The 21,445-nt window shown below is 48.9% G+C and overlaps 2 protein-coding genes across 2 annotated transcripts; both read right to left on the bottom strand.

The window, feature by feature from the left end:
• Positions 1–12,936: 12,936 nt before the first annotated feature.
• LOC112897050 (serine/arginine repetitive matrix protein 1-like) lies at positions 12,937–15,150 on the bottom strand. The gene is made up of 2 exons (XM_025965236.1): positions 13,617–15,150; positions 12,937–13,215 (listed from the first exon to the last, which is right to left on the bottom strand). Exon 1 carries the CDS (start codon positions 15,122–15,124, stop codon positions 13,619–13,621), a length of 1,506 nt encoding a protein of 501 aa, XP_025821021.1. The 5' UTR covers positions 15,125–15,150; the 3' UTR covers positions 12,937–13,215; positions 13,617–13,618.
• A 634-nt stretch (positions 15,151–15,784) lies between these two features.
• LOC112897051 (serine/arginine repetitive matrix protein 1-like) lies at positions 15,785–18,592 on the bottom strand. The gene is made up of 2 exons (XM_025965237.1): positions 16,932–18,592; positions 15,785–16,458 (listed from the first exon to the last, which is right to left on the bottom strand). Exon 1 carries the CDS (start codon positions 18,472–18,474, stop codon positions 16,978–16,980), a length of 1,497 nt encoding a protein of 498 aa, XP_025821022.1. The 5' UTR covers positions 18,475–18,592; the 3' UTR covers positions 15,785–16,458; positions 16,932–16,977.
• Between the last annotated feature and the right edge of the window lie 2,853 nt (positions 18,593–21,445).

The following is a 21,445-nucleotide window of genomic DNA, read 5'->3' as shown; positions in this document are numbered from 1 at the left end:
AGCCCGGGAGTTGGATATTTCAGGTTAAGCCCCAGCTAGAATTCCAAGATATTTCCCGCTTCTTGTCACCGGGCAAGTATTGTTCTTCAAACTAGCTGGCAGCATGATTATCTTGGAACCGAGGGTTTTTGTTTTCAATAATGACGTAGTTTTGTTCTTTCGAAACCATTCCTGAATTAAGTATAGGTTGACATTAGTACATATTAATTTTTTTTAAAGAAAACTTATCATGGCTCAGTTGGCCACACTCGGGTTCGGATCCTTTACTTGCAAGGGAGCTCATATCTTCTTGGGTTTATTTTAAGGATAACAGTAGTATTATTTTTCAGTGGCAGATAACAATATCCGTCCACAGGGAGCCCTACACTATATTTGATCCAACTTAGACAACAGATCCAGTTGAGGGTGGCGTCTGTTTGATCCAATTTAGACAGCAGGTTCCATGCACTCGGAGGAGTTGTCTCTCTTTCCATCGCGTCCGTTGTTGACCCACCCACGGAGAAAAGGTAGCAATATGCTTGACCAGTGAACCGATCAACCCAGGAATCTTGGCATCAACACGCAGCAAGCTCTCTCGTTCCGCGATCCATGCATGCATGCAGATGCAGCACCACCGGATACCCCTGCATCTTGGGGTCAAGATACTCGGCGCCGAATACTGTATGAAGCTGCCGGCACGTCGGCACGTGACATGGCCTACGCAGATCCCTGACGTGTCCACCCCTGATGGGGTGGTTTCACTCGGTCTGACCTCCACCTGACCTGAGCGTCACCATGGTTGCATCGAGTCCCGAAAACTAATCCTCTTTGTATGTATACGATCATCATGAAACCGACAAGGGTGCATCTGCACCGAGCTGACATCCACAGACGACGAGCGCACCGATGCATCGGAAGCGGGAACGAACCCCTGTCTCTCGAAAAGAAAAAATGGAAGCGGGAACCCTTGGGACAAGGCGATGAACATCGAGATCCAGTACGTTGCATCGCTTCCCGTGTTAGCAGCTAGCGTAGCGCACGTACGCGAACGCGAGCCCGGCCATGATTCAGCCAGCGTTGGATTCGTATCCGCAAGCAACGCAAAGCCTACTCCGATCTACCGGTACAGCAACCGACCGTCCGATCCCGGCGCGACACCTCGCCGGTCGCCGCCACTACCCGCGCACATGCCCTTGCCTGTTAGCGGTCTCAGCTCCGCGGCCGGCCGGCCACCCCTGCCCGGGAGAGAGGAGCTGGGCTCGAGCCCCGAATCATTCTGGTTCATGGCCACCGCGCCGGCCCGGCAGCCGTCGGCGCGCGGCGGAAAGCGCCAAAGATATGATGCCGCCGAGGTCACGGTGAAACCGCGGACCCGGCCGCGCAGCTAGCGCGCGCATCGCCCGGACACCCACCCACCCACCCACCAAGTGGCCTGCGACTTCTTTAACCCGCAGGGGAATCCGATCTGGAATCTGCAGCCTCTCGCTGCCAACCCGCGGCTTAGCTTATATACGCGTCCCACAGCACCCCGGGCGGCCGGGCGGGCACGCGGCGTAGGGCAACCATGCCCTTGCCGGGGGCGCCAAGGGCTGGGACGCCGGGTCTCCGCGGCTGCGAAGTGGCGGCCGGTGCGCAGCGGCACTGTACTGTGCCCGCCGCAGGCAGATGCAGGCCGCCTCCCTCCTGGCTGCTGGGTCGCTGGGGGCTCCACGCCCGCGGCGGCGGCACGCGCGCGGGTCGTCGTCGCGCCTGTCGCCTGCCTGCATGCCTAAACCATGTGCGCGGACGCGGTCGCCCCGGCCGCCTGGCCTTGCCGCGCGCCCAAGGGCCGCGGGACGCCGGTCTCCGCGCCCGCAGAAAATGGGATGGAAGGACGGGGTGACCGGTTACCGAGCGGGGTTTTACCTGGGACCGTACGTGCGCGCGGCTCACCCCACCGTGAGACCGACGACGGACGCCGCGGCAGTGGGGGGAGGGGACGTGGAAAGCACGGGAGCAAGCAGACGTGCCACGGCGCCGGGGAGGACAGGACGAACGCCCTCAAAGGTGCGGAAGCCGTGGCAGACGGGGAGCACTGCTGGTCTGGACAAGTCTGCTGAACAACTTTAGAGGCGCGCGAATTTCGTACGGAAAGAGGCGACTGTGTGCTTCCTTTTCCAAAGTGCGCGAAGAAAATATCCATGCCTTTTTTCCAGCAAATCTCTTGACAGTGCGAGGGTTCTTTGTCGTCCTTCCTCCTCCGTTCTTGTCACCAGACTTAGTAAGGTATGTATGTGCAAGCACGGGCGCCTTGCATGCTGATTTCTCCAATGCTTCCCTCTTTGAAATCCTCTTGGGCGTCACATTGATAGTTTCCGCAGGACTACTCTTCTCCACTCATGCATCAGCGCACGTAGTAATAAGTTTCCTTTGGTCACCGTAATCTCTTTGAGTGAATTGTATAAAACGCCACCTTTTTTCAGTTATATTGTCACCTTGCACCACGTTTTCGTTGCACATTGCACCAGTTTCTAGCTCAATAATTCTCACTTTGAGCAACCTTCTAGAGTTGAATTGGATGGAGCAACGTACGTTGGCCCATATGCCAGCCACATGACTAGAGAGTGTGCCATGGGGGTTACGGCAGGTCATGGTACGTAGGGGTATGTATGGCATGGACATGCAAAGATTTGAGATTAAAAAAGATGTTAGAAACCATAATACATCAAACGAGGTACTTGACAATTTGACATCACAATATTTCAAGACAATGATGAAAAAATGTCTTTTTTTGGGTTTTCTATGATTTGTCAACTGTTCTATTTTGTAAGCCAAAAACCATGTCGCAAATCAAATCTTTTGTGTGGCTTACATGGGCCCCAGGCATCCAGGTTGTCTTTTGCTAAAAGGTGGTCCAAAGTGAGGATTTTTAAGCTAACCTGGTGTAGTATGCAAGAAGTGCTTAATTATTAAATGTGGCGCAACGTGAAAATATGACTTGGAAATGTGGTGTTTCATGCAATTCACTCAATTTCTTTTCATGGCTATCACCAAGTACCATCAGTGCAAAAACCACATCTCTCCCTGTAGCACGAGCTTTATATATATCCTAGTCCCATGGCATATGTTATGCACCCAAATCTAGAGCAATGTCAAAGCTCTGGATCTAGCTATGAATTATTGCAAGTAACATTCCCAACAACCGCTAGTAAAATTAGGATTATCAGCCTCACTTACATTTAGCCTCAAACTTTGGCTGATAGATGAAACTCCTCTATTATATCCTAATGGCAATTGGTGTTACAGAATGGGAACATAAGTACAGTTTTACGGCACGTTTTGCGACACTTTCTGATGATGATGATGGTGATGATGATGATCATCATAATCATAATCATAATGATGATGATGTAGTTTTGACACTATAGTTTTATGAAATCTACTCAGATACATTTCTACCTCAATATATACTCCTTTCAAAAATACTAATCAGCTATAGAATATTGCAGAGGAAATATATCTAAAACTGTTGCCGTCCTCTAGCTAGTTCGACATATGTCTCGATCAATCCAGCTATCACATCAACAGCGTAATCTTTGAGCGAGGAGGGAGCGCACGGTTCCAAACCACGTCGGCATCGCCGGAGAGCCATCCCTACCCCCGCCGGTGTCTCTCTCCCGCCGTGCGCCACGGCCGATGCCGATCAGGTTTCCGTCGCTGGCAACCGTACGTGCCGTGCGCTGAGCTCCTCTACACCCCCTCTTCGTCCCTATCGGCCAGCTAACCAACCACACAAGCGGCTCGAAGCGCTCGCCCGAGTGTGTGACGCACGTTCCCCTGCGATTACCGGCCACGTGCTCCCCGGCACGTACGCCGCGCTGTCGCCGTCGACGACGAGCAGGCGCCGGCCGGCCGCCGGCGCGCGCGCCTCCTCAGATGCGGGAAGGGCCGCGCGCGCGGTTGGTCCGGCCGACCGCCCAGGCCAGGGAGCAGCTAACCAGCTAGCTAGCTCCCTCCCTCCCTCGCAAGCTAGGACGCAGGCACGTGAAGAGGCAGGCACCTAGCGTTGCTGGTGGCTGTGGTACACTACACGCTTGCCTTGGCGACCATGCAGGACTCCACGTCCCGCCGCTGCTGCTCCATCTGTCAACGGCCAGCTCCATGCTGCTTGAAAGCACCAAGAGGCGCCCTGCATGTTTGCCCAATCGGGCTATGTCGTTGCTGCAGGTCTGCTGGATGCATGGGATCTCTCGCAGATATCCCGTGGATCTATGCAACTTTGAAAGTGTAACCGTGTTCAAACAAATTTATAAAAGTGTTCTGGTGGTGACTAGCTGATTGGAAACAATAATGCACTAGTTTTTGGGATCGCAAATAATAATGCGCTAGTTTTTGGGATCACAAAGAATGCACCCATATATGCATGCGCAAATGTGGGATACGTGCTGTATGTCTGCGCCTGCATTTGCACATACAGTGCTGCTTGCTGAAGCAGGAGAACTGAATCTCTGCCTCTTCCACTTGCACGGTCGAGGGGCGGCTGATCATGCTGCGCCTGGCTTCTTTATTCAGACAGGGTCATGGGGGCGAGCCAGATATTAGTAAAAGGCATCATCTCATCGGGAGTGCAACCGATCGAGAGAAAAAATCTTAATCGCCAGTTTCATGCATGGCTCCTCCCTGCAATATACTAGGAGCCTCTATGATTACTGAATCTTATCCGAGTATCTCTTTCAATCAGGGCACCCACAGCCACAGCTGGTCTCTCTCTAGCTTAGCAGCCAATCAACCGGGCAAGCAACCTCCCCCAGTCGAGTGAACTCGGCCACTGAGGAAAAAAGCGCCGCCGGGACGGCAGAAAAAAGGTCACCGCAAAACCACTAGCCTACTCCAGACGATGGCGAGCAGCATTATTCTAGCGAGCAGTGGGGGTTCCAAAGCCCTAAAAGGGAATCCTTGGAGCGCTAGCGGCCTGGTAGTATATTGGGAGAGCCTGGCAGCTAGTCATGGATATTCGTCCATCACTTTTGCAGCAAAGAAATCGGTTGATGCGGCGAGCTAGGCAGGCAGGCCAATTTACAATTCACCGAGCTACCGGCGGCGAGCTCGAGCTCTGGTGGGAGCGTGGAAGGGGGGCCGGGGCACGGTCGGGTGGGTGACTGACCGGGTGGGGGCGGGGCGGGGCCGGGGGGGGGGGGGTGGGGGGGGGGGTGGTGGCCTCGCGCGCGCGGTGGGGGGAGTTGGCGCATGGGGAGCGCAACGGCCAGGTGGGACGCGTCGCGGGCGCGCGCGGCGGGTGAGGGCGCGCGGAGAGGCCGCTTCTAGCCCGCGGCGGCCTCGCCTGGCCGTGCCTCCCCCGGCCGGCCGGCCGCGCGCAAACGGCCCTGGCTCCTGACGAGGGCCAAGGGCCGCGGCGCGCGTCCTGGAGCGAGCTGGTCTCTCCCTCCGTGCGCCGCGCGGCGGGGGAAAGGAGCGGGACGCGACGACGCCACCGGCGGGCGGGCGGGCTGGCGCCTCCCCCGGATGCGGGCAAAGCCGGCTACAGATCGCGCGGGCCACACCGCCGGATCCCCTTTCTCGTCGTGCCTGTAACCGTGTGCCGCCGCCGCGCGCGCGGCACGCAGGATTACGGCCGGTGGCTGATGCGCCGGGGCTTCTCCAGACAGTTGGTTTCGTGATCGCTCGCTTCAGCAAACTAGATGACCGACGAAATGCTGCTAAGCGAGCAGTGATGTACCCAAAAATGCGAGCAAGAATTTTTGTTCTTTACGAACAGTGTGAACAAGAATGTGCTGGGCACATCGTAGAGATATTCATCGTTGCAGGCAGCTCGTGCTCAGCGGCCATCCAGGCAGAAGAGAGATATTTCCAGGACCATTGTGTTGCGCCCCCACGACGCTGACAACAAAAAGTATAGCGCGCAGGCAACATCATCAGATGCAGGATTTTTTGTTTGTTTTTTTTGAACAGAAAGGTCAGATACGAAATGCAGAGATCTAGCTAAGGTCACTGGGAACCAAATCACAAAAACATGGACGCTGCGAGTACGTCTATCCTCTAATCCCCCTTTTCTTTCCAAACGCCAAGAACAAGATCTTCTTATTGTATTCTCGTTCATGCATCAATATTTCGCAGGATAGCATATTCTGCGAACACGGGCCCGGCGTCGTGGCGGTTGGGAGTCCACTATATTCGCAGAGGAAGAGAGAGAGAGATCCTGAACGCGTCCCCATCATTTTCCGTTGGATCGCTGGCCTCCTGCTGACAGAAAAAAAAAAGAAGAAGTGGAGCGATGGATGATGCCTCTAGCCCTGCAGCTAACGCTTCGCCTGTACGTGTGTGGACCTGGTGGCCTCAGAGGACGTAGACGGTAGCCAATCGCTCGGTTCTTCGCCTTGCTTCTTGGTCCGTGTGCTCTTGGCATGGAGCTAGGTAGGATTGTTCAGTCGTCCGGTTGGGACCGTATGTTGTTTGTCGCATCCGTGTCGACTTGTGGTGCTTCTATGCAACCTCCTCTGCTCGGTGGTAGGACCGACATAAAGGGCAAAAGGTGGTTAAAGGCAGACGAAGGATTCATCCGCATTGCTTTTACTGAGTTTTTCAGCTTTTAGTCTGCCTAACCCCGATGCAGAAGGACTATGAAAACGTCGTTAACAATGGCATTTTCTTTTGTTAATTCTAGTGATTTTATGTAGCAAGGTATCCTTAACATATTATTCCGGCCCTACAGTGCCATGCAATGATACTGACATATTTATGCATACGGTCGGACCTGGTGCTAGCTTCATCGTAACAAGGGTTTTTTTTTTATAATGATATATATAGGTAATTTGGATTGGTTACTTGAGATTAGTTTTAATAATAATGGAAGTGGGTGAATAATATGCAAATTTAGTTATCCGGTTTATTAAGTATTCTAACACAATAGCCATATAAATATGCACCTATCTTTTATCCGGTTGTAATAAACTTTAGTTAGTAATTACTATATATTTTCTCATCTGCATTTATATTTTTTTACTTTGCAGCGCAACTACATATGTGTTTGATATGTGTTTAATTGTACCCTTAGCTTGAGCTATCTGTTTAATAGAAATTGATATTCCTATTGCTTACTCCATACATATGTACATGCATATTTATCTTAAATTAGTATTTGTATCTCTATATTAACAAGGACAAAACGATATGTAGTCTATAACCATATATATGTATATTTTTGAGTTTTTTTATAATGAGGTATATAAGTAATTTGAATTCAGATTTAGCGGTTACTTTAGATTATTTTTAGTAATAACAGAAGTGGGTGAATAATATGCAAATTAGAGGGTCTTAGTTTTAATTATTTTTCTAGTAATGACAATAGGTGGATAATTTAGATGAAGATTAGCGTTTACTTTAGTATATTTTTATAATGGCAGAAGGGCTATTTAGATATAAAATTAGGGGTTGCTTTACACTATTTTTATAATAGTAGAGCTGGATAATTTATTTCTAAAAAAACTATAGATCGAACGGTTACGATTATAGATTGTACCGAATCAATGGCTGGATATTTCTAATTTTTATGAGAATTTCTAGGATTTATCTTTTCTCTAGCGCGTTTCGTAAGACTTAACGTTGATCTCCAATTAGTAATAGTAAGATAGCTTTCATGGGATTGAAAGGTTCTAAATAGAGCGGATTGCCTACATATCTCTTTCGTTTTAGCAGTCATGTGTTCATGTTTAATTTACAAATTGGGGGGTTTTCAAACTAGAGAAAGAAAGTCAGAAACCCAAAGTCAGAAAGAGAGGCTTTCTTATATGCAGTCCAGTTGCATATCAGGAATTAAAGTGTTGGGAGTCAATGGTTACTTCAAGGAATCTACCAGCTGTTGCACGTGATTTACCTTGCTTGCAAGATGCACTTTTGAATCTATCAGCTCAAACTTTGGTTAAACATAAATGTTGCTTTTGACAAGCTCGATCATAAGTGTTGCTCTGGTTAATCTGTACGGACTTACGGTGCTGATGTGCTACAGAGTCAGAGTAATTCTTAGCTGCACTGACCAGGCATCTCTGTCTGACTTCCTACTTCTTGTCAGTTTGGGTTTTTGGTTTGACATGGACTGTTTCTGCACAATACGGTATTGAGCGTAACCTATTAAAAAAAAAAGGTATTGCGCGTAAGTGACGATGCTGCCTGATTGCTGGTTCTCAGTTTGACGCCTTCGCTGATCTGACTTTCACCGTACGATCCGTGCAGTCCACGGTGTTCACGTCTCCAAACTCTCTGCTGACGCCGGGCACATTGTTTTTATGGTATGGTCTTGAAGGTTAGGAACACTGATTTTTTTTTCTATCAGCTTAGATATTTGATGACAGAGACGGAACTGCTATTAAAACTGTCGTAGAGACTGAAACTCTGCTGTCGTATTAGGTTGAGACAAATTCATAAATCATGTCCAAAAGATGACAAATGGCCGGTATCGCTGAAGCTATATGATGATAGAGCTGTTCTTAACTACTGCTAATCTGCTCTGAGATACGGCGTTTGGAAGTAATTGGAGCATTTAAGAACGCACTGGTGTACCTGTCAGACACCAATCACGCTTGGGTTTGATTTGATCGCTCCGGCGATAGCAACAGCTGATCAAGATCGGAGAGGTTTGTCAGCTTGAGAGCTGCCTAGCCTGAAAGGCCGGGGAGGCCGTCCGCACAACCTGCCGCGCGCACCCTCGGATGCTCCATTGCGACTCGGCGCAAGGCCACTTGGAGCTGACCAATCCAAGTAGCTAAGCTAGTAGTTGCTTGTCCAAACGCTGCACTTCATGCAGCAGCAGCAGGAGGAGGACGTGCAGGGCCGTCCCTGAGGCTGGCAGGTCCCGGTGTCCTATTGACTTTGGCGATCCAGGATGTTAGGCGAGGAAAATCTGGCAGGAGACAGCGGTTTTGGGAAGAACTTTTCTTGTGTGCGGTACTCCTTGTCGTGTATTCTTCGCCTCTGCCTCTGAAATCGCAACCAATCGTGCTTCGTGCAGTTGCATGCCATGAAGTGCAGGGCGTCCTTGATCGAGTCTGGAAAAGTGTCCGTATGCTATTGATTTTTATGATTCGGAATCTCAGACAACGACATTTCGAAGAAAAAGTTAAGTTTTCAGGAGAATTCGTTCCCTTGCTCAAGTACAGTTTCGGCCCCTGCCCAGTTCGTCGTGGAGGCTGACGCTCAGTCAGAATCAAACGTTGGAATGCAGAGGCTGTGAAGTTCAGATTCCTGAATCAGCAAAATATTGGTTCTACCTCTATCACAGTGTCGCTTGCATGGAGTATCTCTGGTGACGCCATGGGCCATGGCCGTACATTCACGACAGCTTCACGATTCCATTTTCCAGCCGCACGCCGTCGGTTCATTGGCCGCCTCCGACATACGGTCCATCACGCAATGATGGTTCAGGAATACGACAGAAACAAAAGCAAAAAAAGTAGAACACTTGCACGAACGGAACAGCCTGTTCTGAACTTGTGAGATAGTTCAGCTCCAGCAAGAAGTCGCCAAACTCCGCCGGCGATGCTGTTTTGTCATGTCACCTCGCCGGGAAGATCAGAAGCCCTGAAAGGCCAACCTGGGCCGCCGCCGAGCGGCCAGCCGCGCGCAGGCATCCCTGCGTCTCGTTCAGAAGCCTGGCGGCCTGGCTGCCACTTGCGCAAATGGTTGGGGAACCCACGGAGAAGAGAAGGTGAAACTGAAAGTTATCTGTAAATAAACATAACCGAGCAATCATTCAAGGACGGATCGGCACACTAGTTTTGTCCGTTTTCCATTAAGAGCATCGAGATAAACAAGAGAAAATACTATCTTGACAGTCAACACTTGCGATTACTACGCAAGTTGAGATGCAAAAGGAAGAAACTGATGAGGATCGTCCATTTTCATTTCAGCAATCGGGAGAACTTTGTTATTCATAATGGTGAACCTTGTTGGCAGATATCATGCTTCACAAAAATACAACGAAGCCCTCGATGGAAAAAGAAGAGCTAGTTAAAGCGAAAAGTAATAGTACAAACTTAATCCCCCAACCATTGATGGCTGCTAGTATATAATCTAATCTAATAGTCCTATCATGCAATTCTGATAATTCACTTCAAATTATCAGATAATCTATATCCATCAGATTTTGTGATACCATAACTGATGGCTGACGCCACATCCGCACATAATTGGGTTCGGGTTATCCATATCCGTATGATTATCTAAAACCTTTCACTGTATCCTCAAAGTCCGGATTCAGACCGGACTGGATATAATTATCCACGTCATGTTCAATCTGAACAGAGAGGGAGGTTCCATCAGGCCAGGCCGGATTAAATAAGTCGAACAAAAGAAAAAAATGCTTCCACTCTTCGTCGCACTAAAATTAGAATCATCTTTTTCAAAAAGAATAAAATTAGAATCAAGCGTGCTCCATGTAGCTGCATGAAGCGCAGGCCGTCCTTGAGGCTGGAGAAGTGCCGACATGCTATTAGTTTTTGTGGGGAAAAAAAAGGTCGATTTTAGGGAGAAAATTTCCCTTGCTTAAGTACAGTTCTCCTTTCTTTCTTTCTTTCTTTCTTTCTTTCTTTCTTTCTTTGTCGCGTATTCGTCGCGGAGGCTGTCGCTCAGTCAGAAACACAGAATCAAGCGTCGGAAGTCGGAACCGAGAGCTTGTTCAGCTCAGATACCTGAATGTGCAGAATACGCGTTCTGTCCCTTTGCATATAGCATCGCTGCTGATGCGACGGCCGTACATTGGATTCCTGATTCCATTTTCCAACCGCACGCTGTTAGTGCATTGACCGTCTCCAATGTACTGTCCGTCACGCAAGTGCTGATTCCGGAATACGACAAGCAAAAAGGTAAACTCTTGCACGAACGAAGCAACCTGCTCTGAACTTGTGACAGTTCTTTTGCTTCAAAGAACTTGTGATAGTTCAGTTTAGCTTCAGCAAGAAGTCGCCAAAGTCCGCGGCAGTGCTGCTTGTGCTTTGTCATGCCATCTCGCCGGGAAGAATCCCCGAAAGGCCAGCCACGCCGCCGGCGAGCGGCTAGCCGCGCGTCCCTGCGTCTCGTGCAGGGGCCTGCTTGCCACTTGCGCAAATGGCTGGGGAACCCACGGAGAAGAGACCGAGACGCGTGCGTGAGCGATTGGTACAGGCGCAGGAACCATTCTCCTTGGCCCGTGGTTACTTGTCCAAGTGCTCCACTCACTGCACAGCCAATCACTCGGCAGCGGCTTCCTGCGTACCGTGCCACCACGGAGGAAGATGACGGAACGCTTCGAGCCAAGGGGGAGAAGGGTTGGCCGCCGCCGGCGGACGGTCTCGCCAATCATGCAGCACGCACCGGCCAAGTTCCTCCCGTGTAGGCAGAAGATCACACTGAAAAGCTTCCTTTCTGTAAGCATTCCAGTGATGATGGACACAGAAATTTCGTTGAAAAAGTTCGATTTTCAGGAGAAATTTTCCTTTCCTCAAGCACACTAAGCGTCTAAGCGAGCAAACAAAAAGTGAGCAAAAAAAAAAAGTCTAAGCGAGCAAACAAAACTGAGCCGAAGCCCCAGTGCCATTTTGGGCCGGGCCTCCATCAGAGCTTGTCAGCTCTTCCTGTATGCCTCAGGAGGGCGCAGTAAGCTTGAGCCATACAGGAATGAAGCTTTCGACAGTTTCCACAAGCCATAAGGCTCAGAGCAACCAAACTGACTTCCCAGCATCAAGAGCGAGCAGATCAAATAACTTCCTTTCTGACCACAGTTCACTCCTGACTCCTGCCTTCCATTCTGAATCTAGGATGATAACCAGAAAGGAAATCATGACACCGTGATACACAAAGGAAACACCAGGCAATATTTGATCATTTCAAGATGAGTATGATGTGCATCTGTGAAGACATGCGGGTGTTCTTATAGACAGTCACAAATCATGCAAGCAGGTTCAGCGTGAAGATACAAGATATGTGCTTTAAAGGTCCAGGGCCATCTACAATCAAGCATAATGAAAGATAACAAAGCTTCCAGATTATTGCTATCTATGCCCGAGAACATAGTTGAGGCGAAATTGCAGCATCTGACTACTTCAGGTCACCTAAATGAACCTTCATCTTTCCCACCTGACATGCTAGCCCAAGTGTGATGTCCCTCCAACAAAAGATGCTCCACTTCCAGTTGAAGAACAAGTTTGGTCATCCTAAACAAGATCCTAGATGGTCAAGATACCATGGACAGAAAGTTATCCCAATTGGTGCCCGTAGGCCTTAGCCATGTGCATGCTGCAAACTTTTTCAGACCCCTTAGATGGATTGTTCTAGGCCCTACAGGTTTTCAACCACAAAATATTCCCCAAAAGAATCCCCTTAACTCCTTTAGCCTTTAGGTCAACCAATCACCAAACATTAGGGGTGCAAATTGGTAACCCTTAGGTACACCTCCAATCCTCTTTAGTTCAAATATTTGTGCTACTTTTCTAACATATGACCTCATTTTGGAGCAGTACAAATATCTGAACTAAAGAGGATTGGAGGTGCACCTAAGGATCACCAATTTACACCCCTACCAAACATAATAATCCACATATCCATATTGCTTAGCCCTGAAGGCTGAAGCTATACAACCCAAGCAGGAATCTGATGCACTATGTCATCTTTCACTACACCGACTCATGGAACAATTTTGAACAGAACAAAAACACTTGGATAGCTCTAAATAATCTTTCCAAGCATCCAGGTTGTTACATTCTCCAACTCAAGCACTTAATGGTCATATTGCATTCAGAAAGAGCAACTTACCAGCATAGGTGCATCCTTTTACAGTACAGACAGGTTCAGCTCTGAGACCTAGGTTGGATCTGCTGTTTGTAGACTAAATTAAAATTGTTGAAATATTTATATTAGTCTAAAGTATAACCAAAATGGTTCATCTAAATGCCCTCTACGTGCCTCCAGATTCAGATCCAAGATTTCTTAGAGTTGCAAATACTGCCAAACAGGGCTTATATAAAAAATATAACCTGAAGACACATTATTCTCAAATAGAAGTGAAATTTAGCAAGCCATAATGCAGGGGAGTGACATGAGAATCATCAAGGGCAATTAACTACGAGCAACACATCAGATTGCATTCCACAATCCTTAGTCCTGAGTATTGACTATTGACCCATCCAACATATATCATTTCAGCGAGCACTAATTTTAGTTCCTTCGGCTGGAAGAACCTAGCAAGCACCAAGCTTGTATTCATATAGTTCCCTGGTCACAAAAGAATTAGTAATGTCAAGGTACATTTGCAATAATGTTCATATTTACAGATGCATTTGGAAAGGAACAACTGAAACGAATATAGCCACAGTAACTAACATTAAACAGAAACGCAACAACGACATGACAAATAGGCATAAATTAGCACATGAGCACATAAAGCATAATTTTTCAGGGAGGATAACAAGCAGTGGTCATAACTCCTTGGTCTAGGTCTAGATTGGATCAAGGACACTATATCCTTCACCACAAAAGTTGACACAACAAACGATATATACATAACACCAGAACAAGACTCTTTGAGGCACCCAGAAGACATAGGCTACCCTTTTTGAGCAACATACTAACCGAACTACACAGATTCCAGAATCGAGCAGTATGTCAATTCCAACCTTCAGTATGCCCCCTCCAGAGCATCAAGCACCATCCCCACTGATAACTTTGTCAAGTCCATCCGATTCAGCTGCAGCCTGATCACTGACATTCTGAACTTCCGCAGCTTCTCCTCTATCGCTCTTGCCTTTGACTTTTCAAGTAAACCAAACGCCTTCCTGAATATTGGTCCACTCGGATGCTCCTTAGACAGCTCCTCGACAGCCGCCCACAGGTATGGGTACATTTGCTTTCCCTTCTCAGCACTATCTCTCCCACTGCCATCACCATGGCTAGCCCTACCCATAGTGAGAGTGGCATCACCATTGCCATTTTCAAATCTAGATATCTTTGGCTTCTTGCTCGTGCGCTCACGGTGTTCGCCCCCATTATCCATATCATCATCACTCTCCTTGATCCCCTGCTCTTCATTGCTCTCTGCATCCCCAGTATCCTCGTGTGCAAGAGATCTCCCTTCTAGACTCTTCAATCTCCAAACTTTCTTGCTAAGTTCATAGACACTACGGTCATGCTCTGTTGGCAAGTCAGGAACCCCTCTATTCTTTGCACGTTTGACCTGCAGCTTGTACTTATGCTTGAGGCGCCTGACCTTGTCACTAAGCTGGGTAGTGGACGCATTAGCAGTGAGCCGGCCATAAATCTGCAAGTGTAGCTTGCTTGTGTCCTGACTCGACCCAGGGAGCCGGCCTTTCTTGGCACGGTACTCAATGAGGGCATTCAGTATGGTGAGCTCGTCTTCAGGGCTCCAAACCCGGGACGGCCGCTTCTGGTACTCCGGGGTGCGACGCTCGCTGGGGCTGTGGCGGCGCTTACTGCGGAGCTCGGAGGACGGCGCGGCATCGTGGCCGGTCACGTCCATCGGGCGCGTGCGGATGGGCTTGATGTTGGAGGCCTTGATGGGGGTGGATAGACGGGGGCGACGCGATGGCGACGCGTCGCCGGCACCTCCGCCGTCGTCTTCTGAGGTGGTGGCGGTGAAATTGGCGGTGGCGACGGAGTTGTCGGAGTCGGAGTGGAGGCGCGGGGTGCGCTCGCGGTTGCGCCTCGGGGAGGGCACGCGGCCGCCGCCGGCGGCGGCGTCGGCGTCCGAGTCGGAATGGAAGCTTGGGGAGCGGTCGCCGCGGCGCGTCGGGGAAGGGACGCGGCGGCTGGTGCCGTTGCCGGCGTCAGCGTCCGCATCGGAGTAGAGGTGGTCGCCGGGGGGTCCCTTGCCGTCCCCGCGCCTTGGCGACGGGGCGCGGCCACCGGAGGCCGCGGCGGCGTCGGATGCGGCCGCGACGTCGGCCCCCGCGGAGGTGGGGGTGGAGGAGAGGGCGGCGGCGCTAGGGCGGAGGTTGGGGGGAGGGGTCTTGGAGCGGGATCGGGAGCGGGAGGGGATCGGGGACGGGGAGCTGCTGCGCCGGCGGCTGTAAAAGCGGGTGGCGTCCGCCTCGCCGTCGGAGGCGTCGGAGCCTGACCCCGTCCCGGCGGCGGCGGCGGCGGCCGAGCTCCTCGCCGTCGGGGCCATGCCGGCGGGTGGGGGGGGGGGGGGGGGGGGGGGGAGGAATTGGCGGCCGGGTTTCGAATCGTTGTGGGGGATTGCTCTGCTCGCTTTCGCTTGGGCGTGCCGCGTGTGCAAGCGCAGCCGTGCCGGTGCCGTTCCGTTCGGGAAGGGGAAGGCAGTGACGCTGACGCAGGACCAGGACAAGCCTGGGTCAAAGGGTGTCACTGTGTCAGTGACCAGAATTATCTGCCTCGGTGAGAAGACACCTTTTTTTAGTACTAAGCACTTGTATAAACTCTAATGAAAATGTATATAGAGAAGATGCTTATTTGATTATTTCAAGATGAAATGGTATGCATGGGTGAAGATATGCAAGTGTTCCTACAGACAGTCACAATCGCGGATATACAGCTTGCTCGTGATTCGCGAAGGTACAAAATGTGTGTTTCAAAGGTCCTGGGAAATGTACAGTTAAGCATAATGAGAAACGTGTTGAGCTTTGCTGTCGATGATACTCTTATCTTTTCCGCCTGACATGCTAGCCCAAGAGAGCAGGAGCCTCATACAAATAGTATGTGCAAGCAATAAAACCTGATGTCGATGATCAAATTCCAGCAGAAGAAAAGGTTTTGTCATTCTTAACACGATCCTAGTTGGTTAAGATACCATGGACAGAAAAGTTCATCCCAATTGATGCCCTTAGTCATGTATGTACTGCAAATTTTCAAACCCGATAGATGGATTGTTCTAGGAGTTGAACGCAATCCTAGCGATTGTTGCCCAAATCTGAGCTATCCAAACAGGTTACAGATTTCAACCAAAAAAGAATCCCTTTTACTCCTTCAGCCTTTAGGTTCACCAATCACCACAAACATGGTAACAAAAACATAACAATCCACGTAGAAGTAAACCCCTATAATCTTCATATTGCTCATCCCTGAAGCTAGATGATCTAAGCAGGTCAATGATGAACTCAGTGTCGTCTTTCACTGCACCAACTGACTCCTGGGACAATTTTGAACAGAACAAAACAAAACTCGGATAGCTCTAAATAATCTTTCCAAGTATCCAGATTGCTAGTTTGCTACACTCTCCGATTCCGATCACTTAATGGTCACATTGCTCGCAAAAGAGCGATTGACAACTATAGGTCGAAATTTTCTCCCTTTTTTCATCTATAACAGCACAGTGAGATGAATGCCAATGTATTCTATATCAAATGTAACCTGGAGAAGTGTTTTCAACATCCATAACCAAATCTAGCAAGCCATAATTGCAGGGAGTGACAAGAGTCATCAAGGGTAAACAACTTCGAGCAACAAATCTGATTGCATTTCACAATCCTTAATCCTTGAATCCTGACCAATCAAAAATATATCATTTCAGCGGACACTGATTTTAGTTTCTTCGGTTGGAAGAATCTAACAAGCACCAAGCTTGTATTCATTCAGTTCACCCAGTGGCAAAAAATTTGGCAAATGTCAAGCTAGCTTCAACCTCAATGAAATGCAATGATCATATTCACAGATGCAGTTGAAAAGGGAGAACTGAAATGGATATAGCCAAAGATGTAATTAACATTAAACAGAAGCATAGCAGCAACGGCATTATAAATAGGCTTAAGTTAGCACCTAAACACAGAGCATAATCTTTCAGGGAGGATAACAAGGAGCAGTCATAATTCCTTAATCTAGGTCTAGTTGGGATCAAGGACATTATGTCCTTTGCCACAAAAGTTGACGCAACCGGAACCATATATCCATAACACTAGACCAAGACTATTTTAGGTAACTGGAAGACTTAGGTCACCCTCTTTGAGCAACATACTCACCGGACCACAGATTCCAAAATCCAGCAGTTCATCAATTTCAACCAAATCAATATGCACCCTCCAGCGCATCAAGAACCATCTCCACTGTCTCCTTCATCAGGTCCATCCGACGCAGCTGCTGCCTGATCTCTGACATTCTGAACGTCCGCAGTTTCTCCTCCATTGCTCGTGCCTTTGACTTCTCAAGCACACCAAACGCCTTTCTGAATATTGGCCCACTCGGGTGCTCCTTTGACAGCTCCTCAACAGCCTCCCACAGATATGGGTACGTTTGTTTTCCCTTATCAGCATCATCTTTCCCACTGCCATTGCCATGGCTAGCCCTACCGACAACCGCAAGTGCATTACCATTGCCATTTTCAAATCTAGATGCCTTTGGTTTCTTGCTCATGCGTTCACGGCGCTCCCACCCATTCTCCATACCCTCATCACTCTCTTCGATCTCCTGCTCTTCATTGCTCTCTGCATCTCCAGCGTCCTCAAATGCACGAGATCCTCCCAATACACCGCCACTCTTAAATCCCCAAACTTTCTTGCTAAGTTCATAGACATCACGTTCATGCTCCGTTGGCAAGTCAGGATCCCGTCCATTCTTTGCACGGGTCACCAGCAACTTGTACTTATGCTTGAGGCGCCTAATCTTATCACTAAGCTGGGTAGTGGACGCATTAGCAGTGAGCTGGCCACTAATCTGGCTGTGTACCTTGCTTGTGTCCTGAATCGACGCAGGGAGCCGGCCTTTCTTGGCACGGTACTCGACGAGGGCACTAAGTATGGTGATCTCGTCTTCAGGGCTCCAGACCCGGGGTGGACGCTTCTGCTGCTCCGGGGAGCTGTGGCGGCGCTTGGAGCTGCGCTTGGAGGACCCGGCGGAGGCGCGGCGGGCCACCTCCATCGGGCGCGTGCTGACGGGCTTGATGTTGGAGGTCTCGATGCGGGAGGAACGACGCGCGCGGGGCAGCGGCGAGGCGTCGCCGGCGCCGGCGCCTTCGTCCTCGGATCCGGCGGCCGCCAAGGAGTTGTCGGAGTCGGAGTCGGAGCGGAGGCGGGGGGTGCGCTCGCGGTTGCGCCTCGGGGACCGCACGCGGCCGGCGGCGTCGGCGTCCGAGTCGGAGTGGAAGCTGGGGGAGCGCTCGCCGCGGCGCCTCGGGGATGGGGCGCGGCCGCCGGCGCTGGCGTCGGCGTCCGCATCGGAGTCGAGGCGGTCGCGGGGCGGACCCTTGCGGTCCCTGCGCCTCGGGGGCGAGACGCGGCCGCCGGCGTCGGAGTCGGATGCGGCCGCGAAGTCGGCGCCCGCGGAGGTGGGGGTGGAGGAGAGCGCGACGGCGTTAGGGCGGTGGTTGGGGGGAGGGGTCTTGGAGCGGGATCGGGACGGGGACCGGGAGCGGGAGCGGGAGCGGGAGCGGGAAGGGGCCGGGGAGGGGGAGTTGCGGCGACGGCGGCGGGTGTAGCGGACGTCGCCCGCCTCGCGGTCCGAGGCGTCGGACCCTGACCCCGGCGGCGCGTCGGCGGCGGCGGCGGCGGCCGGGCGCTTCGGGGCCATGCCGGCGAGCGGGGGGAGGAGTTGGTTTAGGGTTTTGGTTTGAATCCTTGTGCGGGATTGCTCGCCTCGCCGCTATCTCTGTAGCCTGCCTGTTGGGGGAGGGGGGAGTTGGGTCATGGGCTGGGAGGGGGCGGCGGCGGCGCGTTCGGTTCCATAAGGCTTCGCTGGCGACCTGGCGTAGAGGATCCGGACAAACCTGTAGCTTAGTGGCAACCAACTCAGATGATGGCGCTGCTATGGGATACACCATGCCACGGAACAGCAATTTTACTGCAAGTTTGAGAGGGTTAGCAAGAGGGGTCACATTAAAAAGAATCTTATCATTTAGAAATATTAAATAAAGTCTAATTACAAAACTAATTGCAGAACCCTAATACTAATTCGCGAGACGAATCTAATGAGGTATATTAGTCCATGATTAGCGAATAATTACTGTAGCATCACTGTGGCAAATTATGGATTAGTTAGGCTCATTAAATTTGTCTCGCGAATTAGCACACAGCTGTGCAAAAAATTTTATAAACAGATTTTATTTAATACTTCTAAATAGCAAGATTCTCTTTGATGTGATGGGTCTAAAGTTTAGAGGGTGGGAAACGAACAGGCCCTAAGGGCATGTTTAGTTCCCAGGCTGTAAACGCAAAAAAGTCATAAACGCAGAATTTTCAAAGGAATCTTGCTAATTTGAAGTACTAAATGAAGTCTATTTACAAAACTTTTTGCATGGATGGGCTGTAAATCGCGAGACGAATCTAATGAGCCTACTTAATCCATATTTTGCAACAGTGATGCTACAGTAACCATCCGCTAATTATTGCTTAATCATGGATTAATTAGCATCATTAGATTCGTCTCGCGATTTACAACCCATCTGTGCAAAAAGTTTTGTAAATAGACTTCATTTAGTACATCAAATTAGCAAGATTCCTTTGTAAAAAGGTTTTTGCGTTTACAGCTACGGAAACTAAACAGGCCCTAAGTGGCTAAATTTCAAATTGTGATGTGATTTGTGGGGCCCAACATTCAATTTGAAACTAAGATTAGCAAATTCCAAAATGAAACTCTGAGAGAATGAAAGTACATGTGAGAAGAATGTCCCTCTCATGGTTGAGTACACCTCTAACTAAACAAGCAACTTCAACATTGTATAACTCTATTTGTTTTATTCTCTGCGAGAGAGTGTGTCAGAGGGTGCAAACAAAAGAATCAAGGGCCTGTTTAGTTCCCCTTGCATAAATGCAAAAAAGTTTTTTGCAAAAGAATCTTATCAATTTGAAGTACTAAATGAAGTCTATTTACAAAACTTTTTGCACAGATGGATTGTAAATCGCGAGACGAATCTAATGATGCTAATTAATCCATGATTAAGCAATAATTAGCGGATGGTTACTGTAGCATCACTGTTGCAAACATGGATTAAGTAGGCTCATTAGATTCATCTCGCGATTTACAGCCCATCCATGCAAAAAGTTTTGTAAATAGATTTCATTTAGTATTTCAAATTAGCAAGATTCCTTCAAAAATTTTGCGTTTACGGTTTTTTTCGTTTATGCGCCGGGAACTAAACAGCCCCAAGTCTCTTTACATTTCTATTCTTGGTTGTGCTACTTGGAGCTTTTGGCTCATCAGAAGTGACTTCGTGTTTAACAACGTTGTCATCTCCTCACCTGAGGTCTGCGTCTTTTGTATGATTTCTTTTATGCAGCGGTGGGTGGATTCTCTACCAGGGAGAAGGACGGTCAAAGGAGGAAGAGGGGTTGAAGGACCAGCTCTCGTCCCTGCAGCCTGAAGCTGCGTCTTGAGTTGAAGAACGTTCTCCGGTGGCGCGAGATTGTCTGTCTTGTGTATCAGCCTTCCTTTTATCGGTTTATCTTGCCTTACACAGAGTTGTACTTAGGATGTGTTTAGTTAGGCTGTGACTTTTGGAAAATCTGCTGTAAAAAAACTGTTATGGAAAAAATAGAAGACCGTTTGGTTAGAGCAGTTGTAAGTTGTGAGAAACTATATGCTGTGGGTGAAATACCTGTAATATCCCTGAAGGAAATACTCGTACAAACCTAATATGTTCACTATTTCGCATGTAAATAAATCTTTGGAAAGAAAAACATTAAATTTTCTAAATTTATTATTCATATGATCCATATAAATAGAACTGTAACAATTATATAAGATAAATAGCTCATAAAGTTATGATATATGTCAACATAACTATTCTACTTTCGCACTAATCAAATCATCAGCGATCTTGTCACGAATGATATTTATGGTATCCTCATTCTCTACCTCTTCACTTCCATCTTCTTGTGTTGTGCCTTACCAGTTATAGATGGTACCAAGTACTGCTCATCAGCATCACATCTCTCAAACTTATTATCACGCAAATTGCTATCACGGATAAAATTATGCAAAGCAAAACAAACCATGATTATATGCTTCTGAATACGAAGTGAGAAATTTAGCATGCTCTTCAAAATACGCCACTTCTGTTTCAATACTCCAAAAGACCTTTCAATCACATTTCGAAGGGACGAATGCAAGAAATTGAACATCTCATACTTTCCTTGTGGAGGGCCCTTACGATGCCGAAATTCGGATATGTGATATGTGCAATACCCTATTCGGTTTGGATAATCCGAATCCACGAGATAATATTTTTCTATAAAAGTAAACAAGTGAGGCAAAATAAATAATACAAGTACAACTAACGTAAAATGAAGGAAATGATGTACCATGCATACCTTTAAGAGGCATGGGAAATGAAGGAAAATTTGCCAATGCATGATCGAGGATACGCGTGTCATGTGCAGCATCTGGCCAACCAGCAACAACAAAGTTGAACCTCATTTCAAAGTCACAAATTGTTAGGATATTCTGAGATGTATATCCGTGACGACATATGTGGTTAACCACTTCGTCCACTGGCACTACCACTTTCACATGTGAACCATCTATTGCTCCAATTGCACCTTTG

The sequence above is a fragment of the Panicum hallii genome, chromosome 6 (genome assembly GCF_002211085.1).
Source record: "Panicum hallii strain FIL2 chromosome 6, PHallii_v3.1, whole genome shotgun sequence".
Classification (NCBI taxonomy): Eukaryota; Viridiplantae; Streptophyta; class Magnoliopsida; order Poales; family Poaceae; genus Panicum; species Panicum hallii.
The sequence above is the reverse complement of the archived record's forward strand: the minus strand, read 5'-3'. Positions and strand labels throughout refer to the sequence as shown.